At 39.2% G+C, this 24,907-nt stretch overlaps 7 protein-coding genes across 11 annotated transcripts; 4 read left to right on the top strand and 3 right to left on the bottom strand.

Annotated features, from left to right (window-relative positions):
- Nucleotides 1-1,166: 1,166 nt before the first annotated feature.
- On the top strand, nucleotides 1,167-1,943 carry LOC135433531 (single-pass membrane and coiled-coil domain-containing protein 4 homolog). Its single transcript, XM_064689645.1, has 3 exons — nucleotides 1,167-1,437; nucleotides 1,506-1,637; nucleotides 1,699-1,943. The coding sequence occupies exons 2-3, from the start codon at nucleotides 1,509-1,511 to the stop codon at nucleotides 1,744-1,746; spliced, it is 177 nt and encodes a 58-aa protein (XP_064545715.1). The 5' UTR covers nucleotides 1,167-1,437; nucleotides 1,506-1,508; the 3' UTR covers nucleotides 1,747-1,943.
- Nucleotides 1,944-2,420: 477 nt separating this feature from the next.
- LOC135433530 (uncharacterized) lies at nucleotides 2,421-4,248 on the top strand. 2 transcript variants are annotated; one of them, XM_064689644.1, is made up of 4 exons: nucleotides 2,421-2,608; nucleotides 3,434-3,487; nucleotides 3,546-3,622; nucleotides 4,078-4,248. In XM_064689644.1, exons 1-4 carry the CDS (start codon nucleotides 2,594-2,596, stop codon nucleotides 4,139-4,141), a joined length of 210 nt encoding a protein of 69 aa, XP_064545714.1. In that variant the 5' UTR covers nucleotides 2,421-2,593; the 3' UTR covers nucleotides 4,142-4,248. The 2 variants fall into 2 exon arrangements, with proteins under 2 accessions (XP_064545714.1, XP_064545713.1); XM_064689643.1 differs by lacking the exon at nucleotides 2,421-2,608 and adding an exon at nucleotides 3,006-3,358.
- Nucleotides 4,128-4,977, bottom strand: EMC4 (ER membrane protein complex subunit 4). Its single transcript, XM_064689642.1, has 3 exons — nucleotides 4,810-4,977; nucleotides 4,620-4,749; nucleotides 4,128-4,564 (listed from the first exon to the last, which is right to left on the bottom strand). Exons 1-3 carry the CDS (start codon nucleotides 4,863-4,865, stop codon nucleotides 4,250-4,252), a joined length of 501 nt encoding a protein of 166 aa, XP_064545712.1. The 5' UTR covers nucleotides 4,866-4,977; the 3' UTR covers nucleotides 4,128-4,249.
- A 269-nt stretch (nucleotides 4,978-5,246) lies between these two features.
- On the bottom strand, nucleotides 5,247-9,402 carry Arf79F (ADP-ribosylation factor 1). 2 transcript variants are annotated; one of them, XM_064689640.1, is made up of 5 exons: nucleotides 9,261-9,402; nucleotides 6,841-7,156; nucleotides 6,656-6,765; nucleotides 6,320-6,445; nucleotides 5,247-5,955 (listed from the first exon to the last, which is right to left on the bottom strand). In XM_064689640.1, the coding sequence occupies exons 2-5, from the start codon at nucleotides 6,986-6,988 to the stop codon at nucleotides 5,791-5,793; spliced, it is 549 nt and encodes a 182-aa protein (XP_064545710.1). In that variant the 5' UTR covers nucleotides 6,989-7,156; nucleotides 9,261-9,402; the 3' UTR covers nucleotides 5,247-5,790. The 2 variants fall into 2 exon arrangements, with proteins under 2 accessions (XP_064545710.1, XP_064545711.1); XM_064689641.1 differs by lacking the exon at nucleotides 9,261-9,402 and adding an exon at nucleotides 8,752-8,884.
- A 115-nt stretch (nucleotides 9,403-9,517) lies between these two features.
- LOC135433527 (tRNA (cytosine(72)-C(5))-methyltransferase NSUN6) lies at nucleotides 9,518-11,249 on the top strand. Of its 2 annotated transcripts, none has more exons than XM_064689638.1 (2): nucleotides 9,518-9,654; nucleotides 9,881-11,249. In XM_064689638.1, exons 1-2 carry the CDS (start codon nucleotides 9,586-9,588, stop codon nucleotides 11,135-11,137), a joined length of 1,326 nt encoding a protein of 441 aa, XP_064545708.1. In that variant the 5' UTR covers nucleotides 9,518-9,585; the 3' UTR covers nucleotides 11,138-11,249. The 2 variants fall into 2 exon arrangements, with proteins under 2 accessions (XP_064545708.1, XP_064545709.1); XM_064689639.1 differs by lacking the exon at nucleotides 9,518-9,654 and adding an exon at nucleotides 9,673-9,815.
- Nucleotides 11,250-11,544: 295 nt separating this feature from the next.
- Nucleotides 11,545-16,899, bottom strand: Chro (chromator). Of its 2 annotated transcripts, XM_064689634.1 has the most exons (7): nucleotides 16,738-16,899; nucleotides 15,978-16,058; nucleotides 15,455-15,901; nucleotides 14,358-15,367; nucleotides 12,638-13,925; nucleotides 12,464-12,557; nucleotides 11,545-11,803 (listed from the first exon to the last, which is right to left on the bottom strand). In XM_064689634.1, the coding sequence occupies exons 2-7, from the start codon at nucleotides 16,033-16,035 to the stop codon at nucleotides 11,773-11,775; spliced, it is 2,928 nt and encodes a 975-aa protein (XP_064545704.1). In that variant the 5' UTR covers nucleotides 16,036-16,058; nucleotides 16,738-16,899; the 3' UTR covers nucleotides 11,545-11,772. The 2 variants fall into 2 exon arrangements, with proteins under 2 accessions (XP_064545704.1, XP_064545705.1); XM_064689635.1 differs by lacking the exon at nucleotides 11,545-11,803 and having other exon boundaries at nucleotides 12,460-12,557.
- Nucleotides 16,900-17,414: 515 nt separating this feature from the next.
- Ssl1 (general transcription factor IIH subunit 2 Ssl1) lies at nucleotides 17,415-19,161 on the top strand. The gene is made up of 3 exons (XM_064689647.1): nucleotides 17,415-17,568; nucleotides 17,635-17,976; nucleotides 18,046-19,161. The coding sequence occupies exons 1-3, from the start codon at nucleotides 17,504-17,506 to the stop codon at nucleotides 18,974-18,976; spliced, it is 1,338 nt and encodes a 445-aa protein (XP_064545717.1). The 5' UTR covers nucleotides 17,415-17,503; the 3' UTR covers nucleotides 18,977-19,161.
- The last annotated feature ends 5,746 nt before the right edge of the window (nucleotides 19,162-24,907 follow it).

Below are 24,907 nucleotides of genomic sequence, written 5' to 3'. Positions count from 1 at the left end.
TGCTTCATTTTCTACTCCATTCTGGGGCTACATGCGGCACCAGCAGCCATGAAGAATGCTGTCAATTAGCGTAAGAAAGGAGCAACAGTGGATGCTACTCCCCAACAGATTGATATGCTGCTGCTGCAGCTGATGATGCTGCTGCTGCTGCTGCTAGATGTGGGTTGGGGTCGGAGTGAAATTGCGAGCATACCGGAAACCCAACTAGTGACAGCCACCACGCCCTTTGCTGGGACATAAGCCCATTTGGAACTGCTCATACATTTTCAAAATCGCATTTAAAGGTGAAGGTGCAACAGTTAGTGGTGGGCATATCTGGTTCGCTGCCTCTTGGAGCCATGCCAATGGGGCTTAGCAAAATGCTCAAAAATTAAAAAAGAGGAATAAATAGATAGAAATATGGGCTAGAAAGGAAAAGAAAACAACACGAAACAGCCATGGCAAATTCAACATGTGGGCGGCACATGCGAGTACTTTAAGCAAAGAAAAAGGCAAAAGCAACTTTAATATTAGCCAAGTTTATGCAGTGTGCAGTATCAGTTACAAAAATCAGTAAAGTGTATGAGTGTCTGTGTGTGAAAATGTGTGTGTGGGCGTGTGTCCATGTGCGCGCTTGTTTTTGTATCGGAGAAATTGTATTTTCAACGTCAGCGCAAGAGAAAATGAAAAATAAGCAGCTGTAGTGGCAACGTTAAATTAAAAAATAACACAAGCTAGCAGCGAAAATTATACCAAAACGTTTACAAGAAGAATTGACTAGAAAATATTAGTTTTCAGTGGTTTCTTTAATTTTCATTAGCTAACATCGATTTTGATGAAATTACACTGATATAATTGCATGAACCTTCTTTTGAAATACATTTTTATTTGTTTAAAACGCGCGCTCTTCATTTAATAAATTTACAGCACTGCATGCACGTTTTTAAACGATATGGCAACACTGGTCAGTTACTCGTTCGTTCGCTTACTTTCACTCGCCAAAAGCTACTCGTCAACGTGTGACGTCACGTCTATGTACTGTAAATATACATTAACTGTTTTTGGAACGAACGAATGAAGTATCAGTGCCTTATGCTGCCCATTTTTAATATATAATTTATATTTAGAAAAATCTTTCAAACATGTTCTTGTTGCGGCTCTCACGTGCAATTCTACGCGTAACCTTCTCATTTGGATGGCCTCCCGACACAGCTGTGGCGACACGCCGACAACAACAACAACAACCTGCACAACTTTCTTGAGCGCGTTCGACGAGAAGAAGAGGCACGAACACGAAGAGATGTGTTAAAATCAATCCAGAAACTACTTGTTGACAAAGCCAAGCGGCAGCCACCTGAACGACTCCAGCGCTCTGCCCAACGCTGTTTGCATATTCTAAATATACACACGTCGCAAGCATAAAAACTCTACACGTCATCAGACTTTCTGTCGCGGAGCGTAAGTCAAAATATTTAGCATAGCAAGCGAGCAGCTAATATATGAATTAAATATTTAAATTTACCCAGAATATGCGTCAACTAAAAGGCAAGGTAAAGGAAACGCGAAAGCAAAAGAAGGAGCGCAAATTGGAAAACGCACAAATGCAAGCAAAAATTGGAACTATTGTTCTGCCGGCGCTTGGTGTTGTTGCCATGATGGTGAGTAGCGCCGCAAAGTGTGATATCTTAACATATTTACGTGATTTTAAATATTGTACAGATAGTGGCTTTTATTTACCTGAAGACGAGACCTGCAATCTTGGCGTAGAAGAAAAACCAAAAGGAGGAAACTTGGCGTAGCTTAAGCTAGTATAGGCATCAACGATTTTATTATGTACTTGTGCCCGTATTTAACATTAACCTTGTAATTGCGTCCTTGTGAAATGTGCAATTTGTTTTTAAATATTGTTTTAATACACTATATTGTATAAACACCAGTTGAATAAATAAAAGCGAAGAAATTGAGCGGACTAGTTTAATTTAGTGTTGTACAACGCAAATATAAAGGCAGTCATGAAGCTGTTTGGCGGGTCGTTTGAATTCTTTTAGGAATAAATTTTTTTATATTTGTGTGTGTTGGGCTTACACACACATGCCGCTAAACACACAGATACAGCATCTAACAAGTTTTTTTTATTTTTGGCCATTTTGTATTTTTGGTTACACTTTCTAGCTATTTACACGTTGCTCGTTCGTTGCGCTGAGTCAAAGCTGCCTTCAGCATTTGTCAATCAACACAATTTGAAAACAAAGTTGCTGAATATAAAATTACGCGCCAAAAACAAACCTTTTCGCATACTGCCAAACAACATTAAGCAGTTAACTAACTTATAAACACTGCAGTTATTTAGCTTTGCTTGTGATTAGATAACACACATATAAAAACAACAGCAGCACATACCTACATACATACATAAGAAACCGAGTGTGCCAGCTGTTTTCTGTACTCTCTTACTCTCATTCACACACACACAGACACGAGCATACAGACGCCAGCTCGCGCTCTACGCGGCGCGTCTCGTTTCGTACGTTTTGACATTTTCTTCAACGCAGTTGTTGTTTTGGTTCTCACACTGGCGCGTGCGGGTGAAAAAAGTGATTTTTATTACTGGACAATGCTTAAGTTTCTGGTAAGTAGCATGAAATACAAGTGAAAGTTTGCGAAATACGCCGCCGCCATATATTGCAGCACTTCGTGGAGTGCTTGCGAGTAACAATAGCAAATATCGCCGTTCTTTTTATGGCGATGATTTAATGCCAAGAAACCCCAGCAACATTTTATGCAAATGATATGCGTCAAAAATCAGCTGTAGTAAAACAATTTCAAAATTATATAAATTGTTATTTAAAGTATGTGTCTGAACTTTCGACTGTTCTGTGTGTTTTTCTTTTATTAAGTTATGTGGTTCGGTTTATCCACCCATCGCTTATCCTTGTTCATAGTTCAAAGTCCAGAAAGCAAAGAAAATCGTACTCCGGCAAATTATTTGGACTTTTTGCGACACAGTAATCGATAGCGAAAAGTGTACAACAAAACACAAAGCTTCCTTTGGGTAGGTAGAATTGTATTTTACTTATCCCACCTTCAATACATTTGTATATGTGTATATAATGATAAGTAAATTCGGTCCAAAAATGTCAGACAGTAACTGCCTAAGCATTGCTCACATTGCCATACACATATTTAGTTAAATTTTGGGCACGACACATAGGAGAACACATAAACATAAAACACTAAAATGAAATTGCTTGGATTGGGAATGCAACTGTTGAAACGTGGTCAATCTTCGTGCACGAGTGGATGCCAAGAGTGTGATGCATTGCCTCCGTGTCCACCTAAACCTTTATGGACGGGCGGGCGCGTGTTGCTTTTCTCAATGGTCAGCGGCACTAATTTGAATTCTAAGCTAAAACCCGTTCCCATTAAATTAATATTTCAAACATTTTAATTGCAGCTAACTTTTGGGGCCGGAGTTTACACGGGTCTCTACGTGTCGCAGAACTATGAAGTATGTGTTGAAGAAATGATAAATCTGTTGGTAACAATTAATCGTTATGCTTTTACAGGTGCCTCGTGTGGATGACCCCCCCAAACTGGTTGAAAAAATGAATAAAAAAATCCGAGAGCTTATTGACGGAAAAAAGTAACGTCATTTAGGGATTCGTAATTTCATATTCATCAGACTTAGACCAGGCAGTTTTATTTAACTAACCCAATGTGACTATGAACCACGCACGCTAAAAAAATTCAAAATAATAAAATGGGTAACAGATTTTACAACTTGGACTGATTATTACAATGTTTAAACCATTCGAAGTGCGAAGTTGCGTATCTATTGGCAAATCAAACCTATTTTCAATGCAAGTCGGAGCGCACAGTATTCAAGAGTTTTACCAAGGACTTCTCTACAAAATTTACAATTGAAAGGACTCATTAAAATGCCAGTTTAATATAAATTGACGATCTATTCATCAAAGCAATGACAATTGAAGACGGTATTCAATAACCAAACTAACTATATTCATTTGTAGAGAAAACAATTTAAAATAAACACGATATAAATAACAAATCCATTATCAACTCTTACATTATTCACAGAACGCCCGTCGAACAAATTGTGCATGATATCAAAACGGAGGCGAAAAAAGTTTTGGACGACTGAAGAACGTATTTACTTCCAGCTCGAGACGACGAAATACAATATATTTAGTTATTCAGTGTTTAAACAAATTTATCTATGATCCAATAAAGGAAAGTTCAAAGTTACAATCTAGATAAAGGAAACACCTCCTCCATAATATTCTAAACGCGTTTGAGGCTGCACAAATGCTAGCCAGTCGGAAGCGTGCGTGGGCAGAAGGCCCATACTGTGGCACTTATATAGCGCAAGGGCCACATTTGCCAGATTGCCCAGAATATAGATAATGCGCTGGCCCGTGCCTTGTGCACCCTCGGCCATTTTTGAGGTGACTTGCGTCGTGAACATAGCCTTAATGGGGCGTATTAACATCATGCCCACCATCATAATTGGAAAAATAGAAATTGAATTACCTGACATGTACATTATGAATAGATTCATTGGTATCTGGAAGAGTTTTAAAGGTTACAGCAGGTCTTGCCAAATTGAGGACACCGCTTACCTGTTTCAGTGGTCCCAGGGCCAAGTCCCATGATTTTTTAATTACCAAACGTTGATCACGTACAACTTCCGTTTGATTTACCAGAGCCGTAGGATTGTAGCCAGGCGGGGAAGGCATATCTGCATTTTTGCTACATCATGGGAGAGAAAAGGATTATCTTCGTTGAAATAGCTTATTTTGACACACATACCTAACATTAAAGTCCAGCGCCCACTTAGATTTCTTGGAGTTTTGCTTAGCCGACATTTTAATAGTGTTTTTTATCTAGTTTTAGTTAATTTAATTGAAGAATTACTTATAAATTGGCACCAGCAGCAGAAAAAAATTTCTTTTATCGTTATCGGCAAGAGCAACTCTGAATGTGCCGGCACAGTGTTGGTAAACGGTGGCATACAGTTGGGGTTGCCTTTAACTTATTATCGATAACAACCACATCATATACAGTGTTAATTACAAATTTTAATTTTTCGTGTATCAAAAGTGATTCAGCATATTTTGTTTATTTAAATTTTATTTAGAATTACCTTTATAAGTATTACTTTCCGTTTTTTTATAGTTTTTATGTTTTGTTTTTTTTTTGTTTTGTTACTTGTTTTGCAGCCAAGCGTCGGATATAAACAAAAATAATTCAAATTGTTTTTTTCTTGTATTTTTAAAGGGCAATTACAATTACAGTGTTTCTCATTATTATTACTTTTATATATATAAAATTAAAAAGAAATATATATTGATGAGGGAAGGGCAAAATTAACCTAAAAACGTTACATACTTTTCTTGTTGTGGTGGTTGGGTTTTCTTTTTACTCAGTTAAACATCCAATAATTATATATATATAAATTTAAATTAAATCATAGCGTTCTTTTATATGCTGATGCTGCTTTGAAAAGTTTTTTTTTTTTGAGTGTGGTGTTTGCGATTCTTAAACAAGTTTTAATTATGCGCGGCGCGGTTTTGCGGGTGTTTTCGAAAAATGGAAATGCGCAGAACCCAAAGTTCGCTATTCTTCTTGTTGATATTACTTCCCACTTATTTGATGCCGTTGTCTGTTTCTGTTTCTGTTGTTGTTGTTGTTGTTTCTGTTGCGGTTGAAGATTTTGCTGCTTTGCTTTTAAAATCAAAGTTAGTGTATAATTATTTTGTTGTTGTGGTTGCTGCAGTTGTTGTAGTTTATTTAGCGATTAGCGTTCTTTAGCTGATTGGACAACCAATCAAGCCCCTCATAGAGGCCATCGCCGCTGGTTGCACACGTCGCCTGTATATACCAATTGCGGTTTCTGAGTGAGTGCAAGCCTAACTTGTCGGTGATTTCGGCCGCATTCATTGCATTTGGCAGATCCTAAAAGGATGACAGAGACAAAATGATTGAGTATTGAGTATATAGCATGTATAAATTCATTTAATAACCATTAATTAACGGGAGTGCTTGCTCGAGGCTCTGTTATCTCGACAAACACCCTTTTCTTTCTTATCAACGACAGCCAACATTTATTTTAAGCACGTGCGTTAGTCTCGCTTGCGCAAAATGTTTTTTTAAATGCTGACATCATTAAAAATATTTAAATGATTTTTCAAAAAATGTGCTTGAAAATAAACTTCGGAGCAAAACAAGTTTTCTATTTACAGATTTGTCAGTATTTAGCTCTACTACCATACTATATCCCGTCAATTAAGTAAATCATTTATTTGTTTAAGATCCATACCTGTTTGTTGGCGAATATTAGTAGGACTGCATCTCTGAGCTCGTCCTCGGCCAGCATACGCATCAATTCCTCTCTCGCCTCACCGATACGCTCTCTGTCGTTGCTATCAACGACGAAGATAAGACCCTACGTGATGAAGAAGAAAGAAACAGAACGTGGAACATATTAGTTAGGGGGCAATGTTGAAATTAATATCTGATAAGGGTCATTATATGAATATCAGTCCCGTCTTGAAACAAAATTAACTTTGAATAATCATAATTAATCATTATAAGTTGTTAACATCATCTAGAAGAGGTAGGCCGGCATATCTATTCAAAAGGAACGTTAACGTACTTGTGTATTCTGGAAGTAATGCCTCCACAATGGACGAATTTTGTCTTGGCCGCCCACATCCCACACTGTAAAGCTAATATTCTTGTATTCTACAGTCTCCACATTGAAACCTGGAGATGAAAGATAAAACATACAATATGTTGCATTATTCGTATACATTTATTATTATTATAATTATTGCTTACCAATAGTAGGTATCGTTGTAACAATTTCGCCTAATTTGAGTTTGTACAGAATTGTGGTTTTACCAGCGGCATCCAAACCGACCATCAATATTCTCATTTCCTTTTTGCCGAAGAGGCCTTTGAATAGATTCGCAAATACATTTCCCATGTTGCTGGTTGTTGCTTCGTGTCTTTCAATGTGGAGGGGATGTTGTTTAAAATTGTTACACTAGTGCTTCTTCTTGTTTACGGTAATTATAAACAAGTTCAAATCCGAGTTGCAACTGCTGTTAATATGCAACTCCTGTTGGATTTGTGTGCTTGCAACTTGAAGAAACTGCAAAGAATGGAATAGACAAATGACAATGTTAGTTTCTCTCACTTAGCCTAATTCGATTAACTGCGTTCTGTGGCATATGGACAAAGCAACCCCCCATAGACACTTACGATCAATAAAACTGACTTGAATTACAAATGTTATGAGTAATGAAGTTTTAGTCAAACGTTGTTTAGGTTTTGCTGGTTAATTGCAAACTGTTTTGATCACTTTGCATCATTTTAGCTTCGATTGTTAAGGCTGACGTGTTGAACAAACGGTGAGTAAACCGGAAGGCCCGAAACGAAATTATGAAATCTTCCATTAAAAATGTTAAATAGCAGCTACGAAATTACTTCAACCGAGCGAGAAAGTGCAGAAATGGCTACAAACGCTTTTACCAAAAAGTTCATTGACAACGCCAAGTTCAAGATGTCGGCTTCAAAATAGAAACAAAGAAAAGATCTGATGTTAAAGGGCGATTGTCAAAGTAAAACAACAAGTTTGATTTGGCTGCTAAGTTTGCTGCCGGCGCTGATACTCGGTTGACGCTGACGTCGCAGCAACTGATAAGATATTGATTTTTTTGTATTATTTATTTGTTGGTGTGCGTGTAGCGGCGGCTACTTTAGTCGGAGAAAAACGTGCAACGACAAAACGCGCAAATGTTTGAGGTGAGAAACTTTCGACTTATCAGTGCAAATGCGAGCAGGATGACTCGACCGACCATTGCCCAGCGTCGTCGCTCCAAATCTGTGGTGAGTCAGCCGCAGCGGCGACTTTACATATTGCCTATGCTTGTGTTATATGTGTAAAATACACACACACACACACACGCACGCACGCATACACACACACGTCCACACATGTGCTTCAATATGCAATTCAATTGAAAGTTTAATTGACTTCACATAGAAATAGACAGCAGGCAATGGCAACAACAACAGCAACAACAATTAAGCAGCACTGAAAGCGCTAGTGTTGCCCATCAAAACGAAATGCGCAAATAATAACTGAACACGCTATCGAAAATACATTTACGTTTTGTTTGGTTGCATTTGATGCCAAAAAACTGAATTGAACAGAAGACTCAATGTCGCAAAAAAATATGTGTAAGAAAATGAAATCTACACGTAGCAACTTTTATATGCCGCCGCAGCAGCAACACCCTGCAACGCACACACAGTCACAATTCATAAACACATATACGCACATGAGAGTTTAGGGTTGCCTTACGATTTGTGTGCGTGTTAAATTGTAGTCATTTAGACCGAGTTTTAGCACACGACAATCACATAGACATTTTTTGTTGGCATTAAAACTAGCGCAATTTCTTAGAACTTTTTTGTTTCCTTTGTTTGCCTGGCAAATTAATACACTGGTGACCCACGAACACATTCGACAGCCCTATCAATTTATATGTGTGTGTATGTGGCTGCCTTTGTATGAGTACCAAGAAATGATGACGGCGACGTATGCTTTTTTTTCATTTGCTTTCGTCGAACAGCGGTAGCCTTGTTTTGTTCATTTTCAGCCGAAATATTTGTTTACTTTACACTTAGGACATTGCCTTAGCATTATGTTTGGATTAATTGCACTTTGCACTTATTATTTACCGTTTTCTTTGCAGCTTTTTATAAATTTCCCTCTGGTTAAATTTTCTGCTGCTAAACCGACTGCGAAGAAGAATGTACAAATTGGTGATGACAGAAATGGTACGATACCGCCAATCGATTCCAATTGAGCGTGACTATCGATTACTAACTTTTTAAGATAACGTATTAAAAGAGTGAGCATTATATAATGGACAATTGCCACAAAAATTCAAGAAAAACGTAATTTGAATAATCAAGCAGTTTTGATAGTTGTGCTATATATTAGGTATTTATATCCCGGACGATAGTTCGTTTTCAAGCATTCGATTGTATTACCACTCCCATCGCCAGTTCCACACGTCATATGCATGTGTGAGTATGTTAAAATTTCTACACCAATACACCAACATCACCCACATTGCTGCGGCAGCATTTTCAATAGCAAAAGATAAAAATGCTACCAGCTTTTTATTAAAATGCGCCATTTCGCAACATCACCACCTAAAACTTGATTGAAAATCCATACGCACCAAATAATTGTATCAAATGCACGCCAATTTGAGCAGAAATTTTAGAAATTTCTACTTGGAAATGTCTAAAAATCACAGAGCGAAATAAAACTTGACCGAGAATACACTTGCCTTTGAAAAAACTGCAAATTCACCAACGTTGAAAATGAACTCAACGCTGAGCGTGGCTGTATGCTAGAGCAGCAACACTATAGTATACGGTGGTGGGTATTTCATATGGCACTCATATGCTGCCACGTCTTGTCCACAAGCGAGGCCGGTGTGTTGAATTTAGAGATGATAGGCGACCGTGACTGCACGTCGGATATTTCAATCGATTGATAAAATGTTTTATCCAAAGACTCCATTTTATGGCAAAGGATTACTGCTGGAAAATGAAATCCTGAAAGTTAATGTGAGTCAACAATTGAAATAATGAAATTGTGTTGCGGCCAAGGGCAAACAATTTAACAACAAATGTCAATATGCTGGCTATAAGAAGCAGACAACCACGATTCGATATTTTGATAACTCTTTTGTGTTTAGTGGGGTAACATTGGGATCAATAATTTAGAGGTTCGCAACACTGTTTTTTAAATTTTAGATTGTTTTGCTAATAATAATGATGGGTCTTTGTTCAGAGTGCGGCATTGCCGAAGTTGTTACCATGGCTTTGCAAGACGCCACGCATTACAACCTATCGCGTCAACACTCTTCGCACCAGCGTAGCGGACTACAAAGCGAAACTGGAGGCCAAATTACGCGCGCTTTACGGACCGCAAGCGCCACGAGTGTATGGGCTGCCCGAGCTGCCCGAAATGCTATGCATTGCACCGTTGGATATACCAGATGATATTAATAACGATGACTGCCGTAAGGAGATTATTGTGGACACAAGTTGCGGCGCTGCGTTATTGCGTGGCGCACATATTTATGCGCCCGGCGTTTTGGCCATGGAAACAGGCACACAACTCCAAGAGCTTGTCAATGTGTATGCGGATGTGCCAGGCAAATGCAAACGCGGCACTGCCACGCGCTACGACTGCACTGATAAGATCTTTCTTGGCGTGGGCCAAGTACTAATGCAACGTCATCAGCTCTACAATAACAACAAAGAGCGTCCACCCACGGGAATTGCCGTGCGCATGCAATCAAATGTGAGTGGGGTGCCCACATTGGGCGATCTGAGCGATGCGAATGCATTACTCCAAAACCTACCCTCCATGGTGTGTGTAAGGGTGTTGGCACCACAGCCTGGTGAACGCATTCTGGATATGTGCGCAGCGCCGGGCAACAAAACAACCCATATCGCGGAGCTCATGGGCGATGTGGGCCATATTATTGCCCTGGACAACTCTGCCAGTCGCGTGCGTGCCATGCAAACGAAGCTGGGCAACTACAGCTGCATTCAGGCGCATCAATTTGATGCCACCAAGGCGTGGGACGAACACAGTGCCATAAACTCAACAGCGCCGCCCTTCGCCTCGAGCAGCTTCGATCGCATCCTGTTGGATGCACCCTGCAGCGGCCTGGGCAATCGTCCGCAGCTCTGTTGCAGTATCAAGCAAACCAAAGTGCTTCAATCCTATCCGCATATTCAGCGCAGCCTGCTGGCACAGGCAGTGCCACTTCTGCGTCCCGGCGGCGTGCTAGTGTACAGCACCTGCACCATCACCGAGGCAGAATGCGAGCAACTGGTTTCCTGGGCGCTACGCAAATTCCCCCAGCTGCAGCTGGTGGATGCGACACCGAAGCTTGGTGCACCTGGGCTGCCGCTGCCGGAGCTGGATGCTGCACAATGTGAGCTATTACAGCGCTTTGGACCAACTAATGAGAATCGTGTCCAGAACTTGGATACAGTAGGATTTTTCATAGCAAAATTTCAGAAATCGTTATGAGCTGGAAATATATTTATATATATTAATTGTTTAAGATAGCCATTAAATGTTCGGCTAATTGTTCTGCACATAGGAATAAGGTGTATTTTTATAAATAAAAATAATTAAATTATTTTTCATTTTTATATACACTTAATTTTAGCTTGAAACTTATTAAATATAATATGCAAATACCCCCAAAGTGAAAGAAAGGAAGAAACATTTTCTCATCCTACACAAAGGAAAATCTCTTGAAATTTAAAGTTTGTATCCAAAGTCCGCTGAAATTGCATGAATTTCTTGTTTTATTTTAATTTAAATTGCAGTTTATATATTTTTGTTTATATTTTACAACTATGCATCTTGTTAAGTTTTTGTGGCATATCTCTCTTCTTTTTTAAAAATAATGAATATAAGCGTTGTTGTGGTTGTTGTTTGCTTTTAGTTCATTCAATTTTAAAAAATACTTAAATAATGTACAATACATAATAATAATAATCATAATATTACAATTACAAGTTCTAAGTCTAAATTGTATGTTGTTTTGCTCGTTCTGTGTGTATGCGCGTGTGTGTGTGTGTGTGGTTGTGTGTGTGTTTTGTTACGTGTTGCAAATTCTAAGGTTTTGCTGAGTTTTCTAAATGTTTAACTGTTCTTCAAAATGCAACAGCTGCATTTAGTTGTTGCCTAGAATAAAGAATTGCATAATGAATTACATTAAGTTAATTAAATTAGAATAGTTTTTTGTTTGCTTGTTTTCTCTTTCGTTTTTCTTCTTTTATATATATATAATGTTTTAATTAGTACAAGTACAAGTTAGTTTGTAGGTAAGTTTTCTAATGCATAATTGCTGCCGATGTTTAATGTTAAATCTAACCCTTTGAATTTCGGATAGATTTACTCACTGCTAGCAAATTGATGAAAACTATACAATCTTAAAACTTTGCATAGTTTATAATCATATACTACTACTATATAAAACAGATCCCCCAAAAAGTCGAATAATAATTACTTTAGTGAAGAACTTTCCACTTACTGCAAAGTACTCTATTTGTTTGCATGGACATTCGGATGTTAAAATTTGAATAAATCGAATCGAAATGCTAAAAGATACGTTTCGAGCAAAGGGCGGGGGAATGCGAATGCTCAAAAGTGCGATATGATTGGCAGAATGGGAGCAGCTACGGGATGCTGATGCTGGGTAATGCTCAATGTTTCAACTTTAAGCGGCTTCCTTTCTTTTTCTGGCGTATCTTTACAACAACGGCCCGTGCTTTATCATAATAATGCTTATGGACTACATATATGCTATATATATTCTGTTTTTTTTTTTTTGTATTTATTTACGTCGGGATATTTAGCGTCTTGAACTGATCCTCCTGCATTTCAGTCATCATGAAGGTGCCATCCTGCAGCAACAAAACAACGCGACGCGTGCCACCTGAATATGTGAAATTAGTGAAAAGTTAAACATCATTGAATCCCTTTTATTTAATTCCAATTTTAGATACGGCCGCTTACCCGGAGATGGGAGATCCGCTTGCACCACTTCGGCGGGTATTTGTGCCTCGGTGCCGTCGCTGTCCGATGTTGTGATGTGAATTTGCGCCGTATGCGGTGTGCTGCCCGCTGGCGCCGCCTCCTGTTGCTGCTGCTGCTGCTGCAATACCGCAGCCTGATGCTGAGCCAGTTCCTCCTCTGTCATGCTGACAAGTATGTGTTCACCATCCGCATTCGCATCGCTTTGCTGGCCAACGGCAGCGACGGCCTCAGCGACAGCATTGTCTAACGTGAGCACATCCTGATCCTCACCCTCGGCGGCGGCCACATAGGCAAACTGCTGTTCGCCGTCGGGGCCCTGGGTGACGAGTATTGTCTGGCCTTCGGCATTCTTGCCGGCAACCTGATAGACGGTGCCATCCTCGCCGCGCACCAGCAACGCGGAGCCATCCTCATTGGTGAGCACCTGCTGATCCCCACCGAGCAGTGCCTGTGCGGCAGCCTCTAGCTGTTCGCGCTGCTGTTCCTGCTGTTGTTCCTGCTCCATTTGCAGCTGCGTCTCCTCCTGCCCAATTAGTTTGCCAGTGATGGGGCATAGTTGCGCCTGATGCTGATGCAGCTCCTCCTGTTCCACTTCCATCTCGATTTGCATGGGCTGTGTCTTAGCTGCCGCCGCATTTACCGTGCGTTGCCTCAGCGGGGTCAGCTGTTGCACTTTCTGGATCTGCACCTGCTGCTGCTGCTGCTGCTGCTGCTGTTGTTGCTGCAAAGCTTGTGCTTGTTGTTGACGCTGTTGGCGCACCTGGGCCGCACGCTGTGCTAGCAGATCCTCGCGTGTCATCACTTTGCGCGTCACCTTGAGATCCCCAGACTTTGATAGCTGCAAAATCTTTTGCTCTGGCGTAACAGCCTTGGCTCCGGCTACTTGTCGCTGCTGTGGCGTATTGGCGCGCGTGACCAGCATGCGTGCTCCGGCTCGGGCGGGCATTGGCGCCTGACGCAGTGGATTGGGCGCGCTGCTGCCCACGGGCCGACGTTGCAGTGAAGCCGCCTGTCCGGGTGTACGCAATAAATGCGTTCGCTGGCCAACGGTTACCGGTGAGTTGTTGCCGGACGATCGAGCAACAGCCATGCGCTTGGCAGGCGGCGCAACGCCTGCTGAGGAGGAAGTGGCGGCGGGACTCATCTTTGGAGCTGCTGGCGAAATTGCGCTGCTTTCCGATTGTTCTATGCGAAAGATGCCGCTGTTGTTGCTGACCATTTCAGTGCGGGATAAATAACGCACCGGGCACTCGAGTTTCTGACGTTTCTGAACATTGATAAGCGATCGATATATATTAAATCAGATTGAATAGTTATTTTCGGAGTGCCAAAGATAAAATGCCCTTGCATATAGTCACACAATAAGTTGTAGACAAAATATCTTGAAAGGTGAAAAGGTTTTTTTTTGTTAAGAACCGATCCATTCGGTTCTACTTTGATTATCTACTACAATGATGCTATTTGAATGGAACAGACTAACGGCTATGGCAAGCATGGACTCGACTCGGATGTTGATGCTGACCAGAAGTCATTTATACCCTCGGCAAGGGTATAACATCATCACGATAGCGATACAATATTTACAAGGAAATAAAATATATGTATGTACATCGGCATGTTATTTGTACGCACTTCACACATATATGTATATACTTATATATACATCGTTGTTTCATCGATCACTATTATGATTACTTACTGTTTGTATAGTATTGGGCATTTCGGGTTTTCTGAACATGCCGGTACTTGTGCTGTCCTCCGTGTAGATGATTTCACCCATTTTTGCATCCTTTTCGCTAAATATGGACCCAGACGAGGAGTTGCCATTGATGCGAGCCGGTGTTGTTGGCATCGATTGCATTTTGGGCTTATTCAGCTGCACGGAGCTGCCGCCGTTTTTTAAACGCTTAACTGTGTGCGACGGTATTAAATCCTCTTCGAGATCTTCCAGCTCCATTGATTCATTGGAGGCATTGAGACCAGTACCCTCGGCACTGGAATCTGTGTGATTCAATTTGCGTTTAATGGCCGTTGGCGTCGTGGCAGCTGTAGACCATTCCTGTTCCGTAGCCGACTCATCTTCGTTAGCCGAAGAGGGTGATGTGGAGCCCTCGCCTGCGCCACTCTCGTTTACCCATTGCTTGAACTGATCCATAGCTTTGGTTTTGGATGTGCGCGACGGACGAGATGCGCCAACGCCCGACGAATTGGGTGATATTGCCGATGATTCTGGACTGTGCGGAGCAGAGTCCAATTTGCCACCAGCCTGCGACGCCTGCTGTTTGTCCTGCTGCGGTTTTTCCTGTTGCATGCGCTTCAGTGCATCTAGACTCTTCTCACGCTTTAGCTTTTGCCGAGCCAGTTGCTTCTCAAACATCTGCAGAAAATAGGGCACACGCTCTAGATTGGCCATCACCTCCCAGGTGTTTTCATTGTGGGAACGATCGATCCACTTCACAAGATACTCATGCGTCTTGCGGCGTGGATTAAAGCGTTTCGCTACAATACTCTCCACAGCCTCCTCAGTGCGTTGCTCGGTTTTTGGGTCGACGCGTGTGGCAATGCGATTGCTATTCTTAACAACGCCAGTGATTGTTGTTTGCGCCGATGCGCCAGGGGGTGTGGGCGTGCCGGGTTTTGACTTGGGCCGCTCATTTTCCGTGTCCTTCAACTGTGAAGCAACTGTCGGCAATTTGCCAGCGGGAGATTCTGCATGTGCAGAAGGATAGTGTTACATTTTGCAGAAACAAGAAATAATAGAATACATATCATATAGATCAGTTTTTTAGTTCTTACTTCTTGTGGGTGAAACACTGGAGGACGTGTTATTACTATTTGCAGTGCTGTTGTTGTTGTTGTTATTGTTGTTCGGATTTACAACGGTTTTGGTGATGCGTACAGGCATATCTTGAAGTTGGCCATGTCCGATTTTGCCAAACGACTGTATTGTCCTACCGGCAACAATCCAAGGCTCGCGCACGCTCTCGTCTAGCTTGACCCAATTCTGATAGAGTGCCCAGGAATTTAAGGAGTTGCTCTCCTTCCGTGTGTGCAACTGTGTGGCCTTCCAAAGCGTAAATGCCCAGATTGTGGGCTTTGTATCCAGCGATTCCTTTAAACTCGAATTTTCTTTTTCACAGGCATCATCCTCCTTATGCGACTGAAATTCCTCGACAAAGTTAAAGGCGCGCAGACAGCGTCCACAAACAAGCACATCCATATTGGCTAATTCCTCTTGGGCAACTAAATGGGGAGTATAAAGGTTTAAATTTCTTTCCTCTTTTTTTTTTTTTTTTTCCATTGAGTTTTGACCACTTGCCTCTTATTATATTTGCGTGTTTGCCAATTTCCGTCGGTGCAATCTCCTGTGCCAACATTATACACAACACCAACGTAGTAACTAAAAAAATGTACAATTTGAATAATTTTGTGTCACAATTTAAAAACAAATAAAAACCGTAGAAAATACGCGCACAAACACACACACGCACATGCGAGCAAAAAAAAAAAGTACAGTGCCGTGGTGTGTTTATGAAACGAAGTGGCAACATTAACAACTGGCAACAAAGTGTGGTGAGTTTAAGCCGTATGTAATGGCTGCAGAGAATACAGCGCCTAGGCAGAAAAACGAGCACAAAGCGTGATGACCAAAAATGCAACGAACGCCCGCACAAAGATACACACACAAAACATAGCAAACCGGGCGCGAAAAATGCAACAGCTAAACATAAGCTCAGAGTATATGATACACATTTATGGATTTTTATCCATGTACCTACATAATAGCAAACTCCTTTATTTTATTCTTATCTTTAACTAGCCGCCATTTTTAGTCAAATAAGCCGCACATTGCATTTTCAATTGCATAGAACAAACTAATAGAATGAATACATCCACACACACACACACTAAACTCAGCTCAACAATTTTAATGTTTTATAGATGATTTAAGACATTATAATCTGTTTGCTAGGAACATTTGAAATGAAATTTGCCATGTATGGACGCTTTTTTGCAAATTTATGTATGCATTTTTCACGTTTTCTTTTGGCTATGTTTTTCTCTTTTGTATTACACACCTTCATATACAAATGTGTTATGGGAAAATATAGAGAGCAACTAGTTTGTTTTTAACAACTAATTTTAATTTAACTGTTTTTATTCTCCAACTCGCGCAACGCTGTTCACAATTGCACGCGCGCCAACTCTGAATGCCAAAAAAGTTTGTACAACTGAGCGAAGTGGCCAGTTCTGTTTTAGGGGTATGGCCAGGATGACACTTGCGTGCGCTACATTATATATGCGCATATGCAAACCTCAATGAAATTTTACAGCTGCTAGACAAGCACTGATTTAATTTTATTAGTTATATTATTCACTTAAATTTGACACGCTTAAAACTTGTAATGTGTCAGAATCTTACAATTTTAGAGACTTTAATATTTGAAGTGTGTCGTATATGCTCAAACAACTGTGTAGCGCCGTTTTCCGTTCGTCCGCATTTTGTAGCACTTTGTAAGCCAATCACATGGAGTGGTGTGTTTGCGCTGTCAGTATGGCAGCACTGGTCATTTGATAGTAATTGAAATAAATTGATTTTAATGAACTTAAATATTGTTTTGAACACTTTCTCTTCACTATTAACAATATATATAATTTTATCTCTTAAATTATGAATTATTAACCAACATCTGAACTTAGTTTTAGTTGTAATGTCAACTCTACATACTTCAGCTGCTGGATTTTTTCACTTTGTGTTGTGTACACACTTTTTTAGTTGCCGGTGCGTGCCGACCAATTTTGTTTAACTTTGTATTTATTGCTTTACATATTAAAGCAACAAATATGGCTGACGATGAGCAAGATGATCAAAAAGAGTATCGCTGGGAAACCGGCTACGAGAAGACTTGGTAAGCCAACTTGAATGTTATTGTTGCTTTTGTTGTTTTTGCTATTACCCCCAACTTGTACAACAGGGAAGCCATCAAGGAGGATGACGATGGGCTGCTGGACGGTGCCATTGCCGAGATTATACAAAAGGCCAAACGCAAGCGACAGGCGGATAAGATAAAACAAAATCGCCTGGGAATGATGCGGCACATGTTCATTGTCCTAGATTGTTCCGAGTCGATGAGCGTACCTGATCTGAAGCCTACGCGTTTACTATGCACACTCAAATTGCTAGAGATCTTCATTGAAGAGTTCTTCGATCAAAATCCCATCAGTCAGCTGGGCATTATAGCATTAAAAGCAAAGCGCGCCGAGAAGGTAACCGAGCTAACGGGCACTTCGCGTGTTCATCTCAAGGCATTGGCTGGGTAAGTAGCTAATCTGCCGTACCTCGAAGCAAGTACACTGGATTCCTTGATTATCCTGCCCTTTTGCAGCTTGGCGAATGTGTCGCTGACCAGCGAACCCTCACTGCAAAATGGCTTGGACTTGGCGCTAAAGACACTCAAAGTGGTCCCATCTCATGCCTCGCGCGAGATAGTCATAATCATGGGCTCGCTGACTACCTGTGATCCCGTGGATATCAATCAAACTATAGATGAGTTGAAAAGGGAGCGCATACGCTGTTCGGTTATATCGTTATCAGCTGAAATTCATATCTGTCGCTATTTGACACAACAAACAATGGGCACATTTGGTGCCGTGATGGATGATGCTCATTATCGTGATCAGCTTTTGGCGCAGGTGGATCCACCGCCAGCTGCCAAGACACAGGACAATTCACTTATACGCATGGGCTTTCCGCACAGCAAGAATGCGGTTGAGGGCAAGGATGCACCGCTATCCATGTGCATGTGCCACATTGAGAATCTCGATGAGCCCAGCGAGCTGTCCACCACCGGCCATCATTGTCCCCAATGCAACAGCAAGTATTGTGAGCTGCCCGTGGAATGCCAGTGTTGTGGCCTTACGCTGGTCTCTGCCCCGCATCTGGCACGCTCCTATCATCATCTGTTTCCAGTGCCCAACTTTGAGGAGCTGCCATTTGAGTCCGTGCCGCCGGCAGCGCCTGATTGTGGCAGCCTGCGCAAGTGCTATGGCTGCATTAAAGTACTTAACGCGCAGACTGACAAAAACGTCTTTAAGTGCGGCTACTGCAACCAGTTTTTCTGCATCGATTGTGATATATTCATACATGAGACGCTGCACGCCTGCGTTGGCTGCAATACCATTCCAGGCGTCGCCGGCTTAGTCTATCAAAAGCAGGGCGGCAAATCAGCCGTCGGCACCCATCAGCAGCAGCCACAGCAGCAGGCCCAAATGCTGCAGCCATCCACCTCCAAGCAGCGCAGTCAGTTCAACATGTAATCCTGGACCCTTAGCATGCAGCATGTGAACTAAATGCGGGCATTTGCATTCAACTGGCAGCTGTCGGGGTTGGGCGCAACTATGTTTACAAAAAAATAATTATATGTAGACTTAACTATTTTAAGACCTAAAGTTGCATTTACTTTGCATACAAGTTGTTGCTACCAAGTTTTTTTTATTTATGTATAAAATAAAAAAAAATGTATAAGAAACAAAATTTTACCCGACCTCCAATTGAGAGCGAGCAGTATAAAATAAGAGTTTGTTTATGGAGGAACAAATTTTTGTAACACTCAAAACGCATACAAAAAAGAAACTTTAGAATATGATTCTTGAAAATCGCATAGGAAGGCAATATCAGAGCGAGTATGCCAGTAAGAGAGTAAGAGAGAAAGGAACCTTTTTGCTCAAGTACATTTATCTCTTTTGTCAAATTTATGTTTTTTATAAGTTCAAATGAAAAATAGAGAAAGGATACATTAGTCACTTGTGTCATGAAAATCGCATAGATGACGGATCGTATTTAAGAAGGAAAAGTTGTGTTTCAAAAGTGGGAAAATAATATTTTCAGTTACTTTCTTTAATTTTGTAAATTCAAAGAACGCAAGTTCTTATGAATTTAATAAAAATGCAAATGTATTGTGATCCATTTAAAAAGATTTCCATTTTCTGAGATTTCTGTTTTACTTTGATGAGACACAATATCAGGTAAATATAAGAACGTACATCTCCTACATACAACTTTTTCCTTACGACGATCAGCAATGGAATTGATCAAGTTCTATGCCAATTTAACTTATAATCTTCAGGGTTTTTCCTCTCATATGTGTAAAATGCGAAATATTTTCAATTATTTGTAGAGCATTTCAGTTACGACCAGTTTCAATATTTTATTACATTTTACTATAACTACTTAATTATGAAAAGTTTTTTTGTTTTTTTTTTCGGTTTTTTTTGTTGCGTTTGTGAATGATCGTTGCCATTGTTGTAGCTATAATTGTTGTTGTCGTTCACAGTTAATTCTTGTCATTTGTTTCTATGTATTCAGCTTTTGAACTTGGCGAATCTTTTATTTGCGGCTCGCACGAGTTCAACGCCAACGTTCGCCGCACTCGGTCGCGTTTTAGATAAATATATTTTATATTTTGAGTCTCCCTTGTGTGTGTTGTGCAGGTGTTTTTCTTCTAACGCTTAATTTAGAATAATAACAGTTATAAATATCGACGCGAAGGTGTGTGAATTTTTGAGCAATTACCAGGTATGTGGAGTTGACTTTATAGCCTGGCATAGGGCATGTAGAATGTATCATAAGGTTGGTGTTACAAAATAAACAAATTATAAGAAAGTCTTTAAGATCATGTAAGTCCCCAAATTAATAGAATCGATTAGGTTTGAAATGGGATAAGATAAAATGATATAAAATCTTGTTTAAATGTAATAAATATATATGATAATATGAACTTACCCCAAAATTGTCATGCATTAATAAATTAATGAAATAATTAATTGTTATTGTATTGTATTTTATATATACACATCACTGAAAAAAGATCAAGAGAAATAATAAATAGATTGAGATATATATATGAATATATAAAATTAATAGAGAGAAAGATAAAGGTAACAAGATTATTAACACAACCTGTTAATGTTTATAATTAAATAATAAAGACTCTTATTTTAAACTTGCGTTACATGTAAACATGTATGTTACATGCATACATACATACATACATACATGCATACACACATTCATAACTAGAAAAATAATGTAAATGAAAATTGGTATAAGAGTGCATACAAAGCCCGTGCAGGATTCTATCTTAAAACCACTTTTCCCGTCCGTAAAACAAATGAGATCCTGCCCATCCTTCCCCATTTCTTTGAGCCCCATTTACAATCATCTTAACTGATTTTCGGAATCAGTTAAGCACGTTAACTATTAAAAAACTATATAGGTTCTTAGTTCAAACACGGAAATTTATGAGAGCACTTTATTTTGACTACTGTATTACCAGTTCGTACTGTTGTTAGGTTACTTATTTGATTATTTGTTTTGTTTACATACTGCGAAGCCATAAAATTATACGGCTTAAGCCGAACGTCAATGACACTGCCTGAAACGAGTTGTGAACTGGTTTTGGCTAAGCAAAACCGCAAAGCGTCATTCATAATTCGAGTATATAGAGCAGTCAAACAACACGAAGTAAAATAATTAATTGGACTAGAATTAATTGTTAAAATAATATAATATAAACTAATTATATATATTATACATATAGAGAAATACACATAGCGATCTACAAGTTAGCGACATACAAGATCTACAAGTCTTTCAAAAAACGTGTATCATTTGCGTAAGTATAGAAATGAATTTTTAAAGAAACCTTAAACTGATAAAGAACAGTCGAACTTAAATTTTGTGATGTTCTAAAATATGTCTTGGATAAGTTTAAAATCCTCACGGCTGAGTAATGCCTGGAAGAGTATAACATGTGACTGTAGGTAGATAAAAACAAATAACATTTGCTGTACAGAAGATTAATTGATTCTTCATTCTCCCAGTTACAAACACAGTCAACAACCTCTAAAGTGCGTTCGACTCTTAACCTCAAAATTCCGTATATCTGTTTCAATATTTGACTTGGCTCGGAATATAACACTTCCATATCAAAAATCTAGCGACTGAACTATGTCTGGCTGAGTGTAAATAGAATGCAAATAATAGTTACTGATTCTACATTCCTCTATATTATAAACGCCGTTAATAACCCTTAGAACCGGTTGTTAAATCGCGACATGCACCCCATATAACATGCATTAGTCAGACTTAATATTACGGCAATTACATATAGACTACCCCTGACACTTTCTACTGTGGACCTTGGGCCAATTCCGGTTGCCCACATGCAAAATGGAGGCATTTGGTTGAGAGATCTCTACATTTAGTCGCTGAATAAATAGGCACAATCCGCACAGTTAACTGCCAGACAGGTCAGCTCTATTCTAACTAATTACTGCAATAGCCAGCACAATGTGCTAGTTCTATACTTAGTCGTACCTCTTCCGCATTTGGGTTGCGGCACCTGTTTCTGATATGCAGCTGTGAATTATCTAATAAATAATACTTTGGACACTTGTACACTGAGAAAAGAGAGGCACTCTAATGGAACTAAAAAAAAAAAGAAATCTAAAAAGCACTTTTCCATTAATACTTATTTTAACTGAACTAGGGAGATATAAGATATTTCTTAATAAGAAATACTTTTAAAGCCGAGATATATATCTCGAAATTTTCTCTGAGTGTATATAATATATACTTTATTATAGAATTGAGCAGTTCAACAATAGGCAGCAACTAATTTAGGTAACAATTTGGTATAAATTTCCTTGGGCTTGTCGCAGTTGTTAAAAGTTTTCTCATCATTAGTGAAAATTGCATAGGCAAATTTTCACTTGAATATGAATGCGCAGTGTTTCTTTCCATTGGCTTGGCCCAAGGGCCGAAACTAACCAAAAATGTTCACCGTCTCATAATTTATGCCCGAGATGGGCTCAAAAGTGTGCCGTCTAATTTGCCAGCCAGGCCAACCAAAGGAACTTTTGATGCTGCAAAACTTTCGGCCGGCTAATCACTTGTTAAGTTATTTGTTGAGGCATCTACGGGTTGTGCTCCACCACAGAAAGGGAAAGGGCAAGGGAAAGGAATATGCTGCTTGGGGCCAACCCAAGTATTTTTGGCATGCTAGCTATGAGCTATTTCAGCACCCGACCCCCGCAACCCATTGATTCCTGCCCACATGTGCCAAGTTCGAGATATTCAAACAAATTGGCTGTGCATAATAATATACAGAAATTTATGTAATTTATAACAACTGATTAGATGGTGGGCATGGCTGCAAAAGTAGCCGGGAATTGCTACACAAATATTTAGTCCAATGTATTTCTTGTAAGCGTCCATTTGCTAGTTAATTAAAGATTCCTTTCTTGTATTTAACGAATCATCCAGACATAAGTCATAAAGAATTTGAATAAGAGTAAGAATCATTTAAGATTTGTACCACAAAGAGATCTGAAAACATAATCTATAGGCGTACACATTGGCTTATAAAGAAAAGACAATCCTAAGTAAAAAAGCAGAACAAATTTGTGTTTAATTCAACTAAACTCAATCTAAGGCCCTGAAATAGTTCTTAACCGGATCGAACTTAGCTAATTGCAATTTACGTTTGAGAACGAAACACGCAAAAAACAGTTCGACAACTGAGAAATAAGAAACGAGTGCTTCAACATTCACCAGTTGATGCAAAAATCCAATAAAACAATAAACAAGTTTTTTAGTGGAAGTTCATTAAGAAGTCAATTCATAAAAAAGGCTCGTGCATGAAGAAAAAGCCATATGAATTATAAAAATTAAGGAGTTTATTTTCGAGTGTCTGATGAAAATAAGTCTACGGCATGGAAGACTTATTAGCGTTTACTTCTGGGGCTGGGCCCCCGTTAAATTTAATTTCGCTAAACAAATCAATTAGTAAGACGCGAAAAAAAGGCGTTGCGTCCAATAAAATATCAATTAGCAGCTCAAAGGTAATTTTTAAGTTTAAAGGAAATCTCACTTTGAGTCGAGCTTAAAGAACATTAAGCTAAGAGTTAAGTGTGCCGCTTAATTATAACTTAATTGAAATAATTTGAGAAATATGTGAATAAAGTGAAGCTAACGATAAACAAATTAAAATGCCCAAGGTCCGTCAATTATTTCTATTAGTAACTAGTTTTCTCAGCAAAGAAGAAGCATTTTATTTTCCACATTTTTCTATATATCATAAAGCGATGTGAAACTTTGGAATGAATTGAATATATGTTAAAGCGATACGAAACTCGAAACATGTTTCAAAACTATATACATATAACTTTCAAATTGCGAAAATGAAACTTCATTTGAATGAAACAAACGAATAGAAATATAGATTAATTTAGGAAATATAGATTCTACAAGTTACCCTATAGCTATTTAGTTTCCTGCCAAGCATACCCTATAGCTGCTCTAGTTTTTGGCCAAGCATACCCTATAGCTACTTTAGTTTTATGCTGAGCATACCCTAAAGCTAAGCATACCCTATAGCTACTCTAGTTTCATGCTGGGCATACCCTATATCTAAGCACACTCTATAGCTACTCTTGTTTCTGGTTAAGCATACCCTATAACTGCTCTAGTTTCTTGGGTATTCGAAGTAGTAATACTCTTAAAATAATGTTGCTCATTAAAACAATTTAATTATATGCTTTTTTATGGCGGCATCTATCAATTTAAGTTCACTTTGTTATCTCTTTTTAATTTGTATCGTTTTTTAACCATGTTTATTTTGTTATGCATGACATGTTATTAATAAACATTATTGGGTTTTTCTTTTTTTCTTTTTTTTGACAAAAGAAATACCACAAAAATGGTCGAGGAATTGTTTTTGTTTTCCATTTATCAAAGCAAAATGGCAAAACAGACGGCAAATAATTTCCGGTTAAATTTAAATTGATAATCCGCACCGATAGACCCCGTCGAACATTTGGCAATTAATGTCGTAAATTCAGTTTTATTTGGTTAGCTTTAGTGAATGCATTTGTTTAATACATTTTGCATACAAGCCCAATTATTTTCAATTGCCCTTTGGTTAATTGCAAATCAGAAAAACGTGTGGAAAACAAAGCTGGAAAAAGTTCATCATACTTAGTGTTACCCTGTATACTTTTTATGCCAGATATATTAGTCTAAGCTGCAAGATATCAGATATCTATGCGCAGCGCTGACATATAATTAATTTAATGGGTTCTTCCGTCTATTTATTTTAAATAAAATAAAAGATACTTGATTCCAAAAGCTACAGGCCAAATTTGGTGACTCTAGCTCTTAAAGCCTAAGATATTTGCTCAAAAAAC

This window comes from Drosophila montana, unplaced genomic scaffold (genome assembly GCF_035044405.1).
Source record: "Drosophila montana isolate Dmon_TW-CO22-7 unplaced genomic scaffold, ASM3504440v1 contig_3218_1, whole genome shotgun sequence".
Lineage (NCBI taxonomy): Eukaryota > Metazoa > Arthropoda > Insecta > Diptera > Drosophilidae > Drosophila > Drosophila montana.
This window is presented reverse-complemented; position numbering and strand designations above follow the sequence as displayed.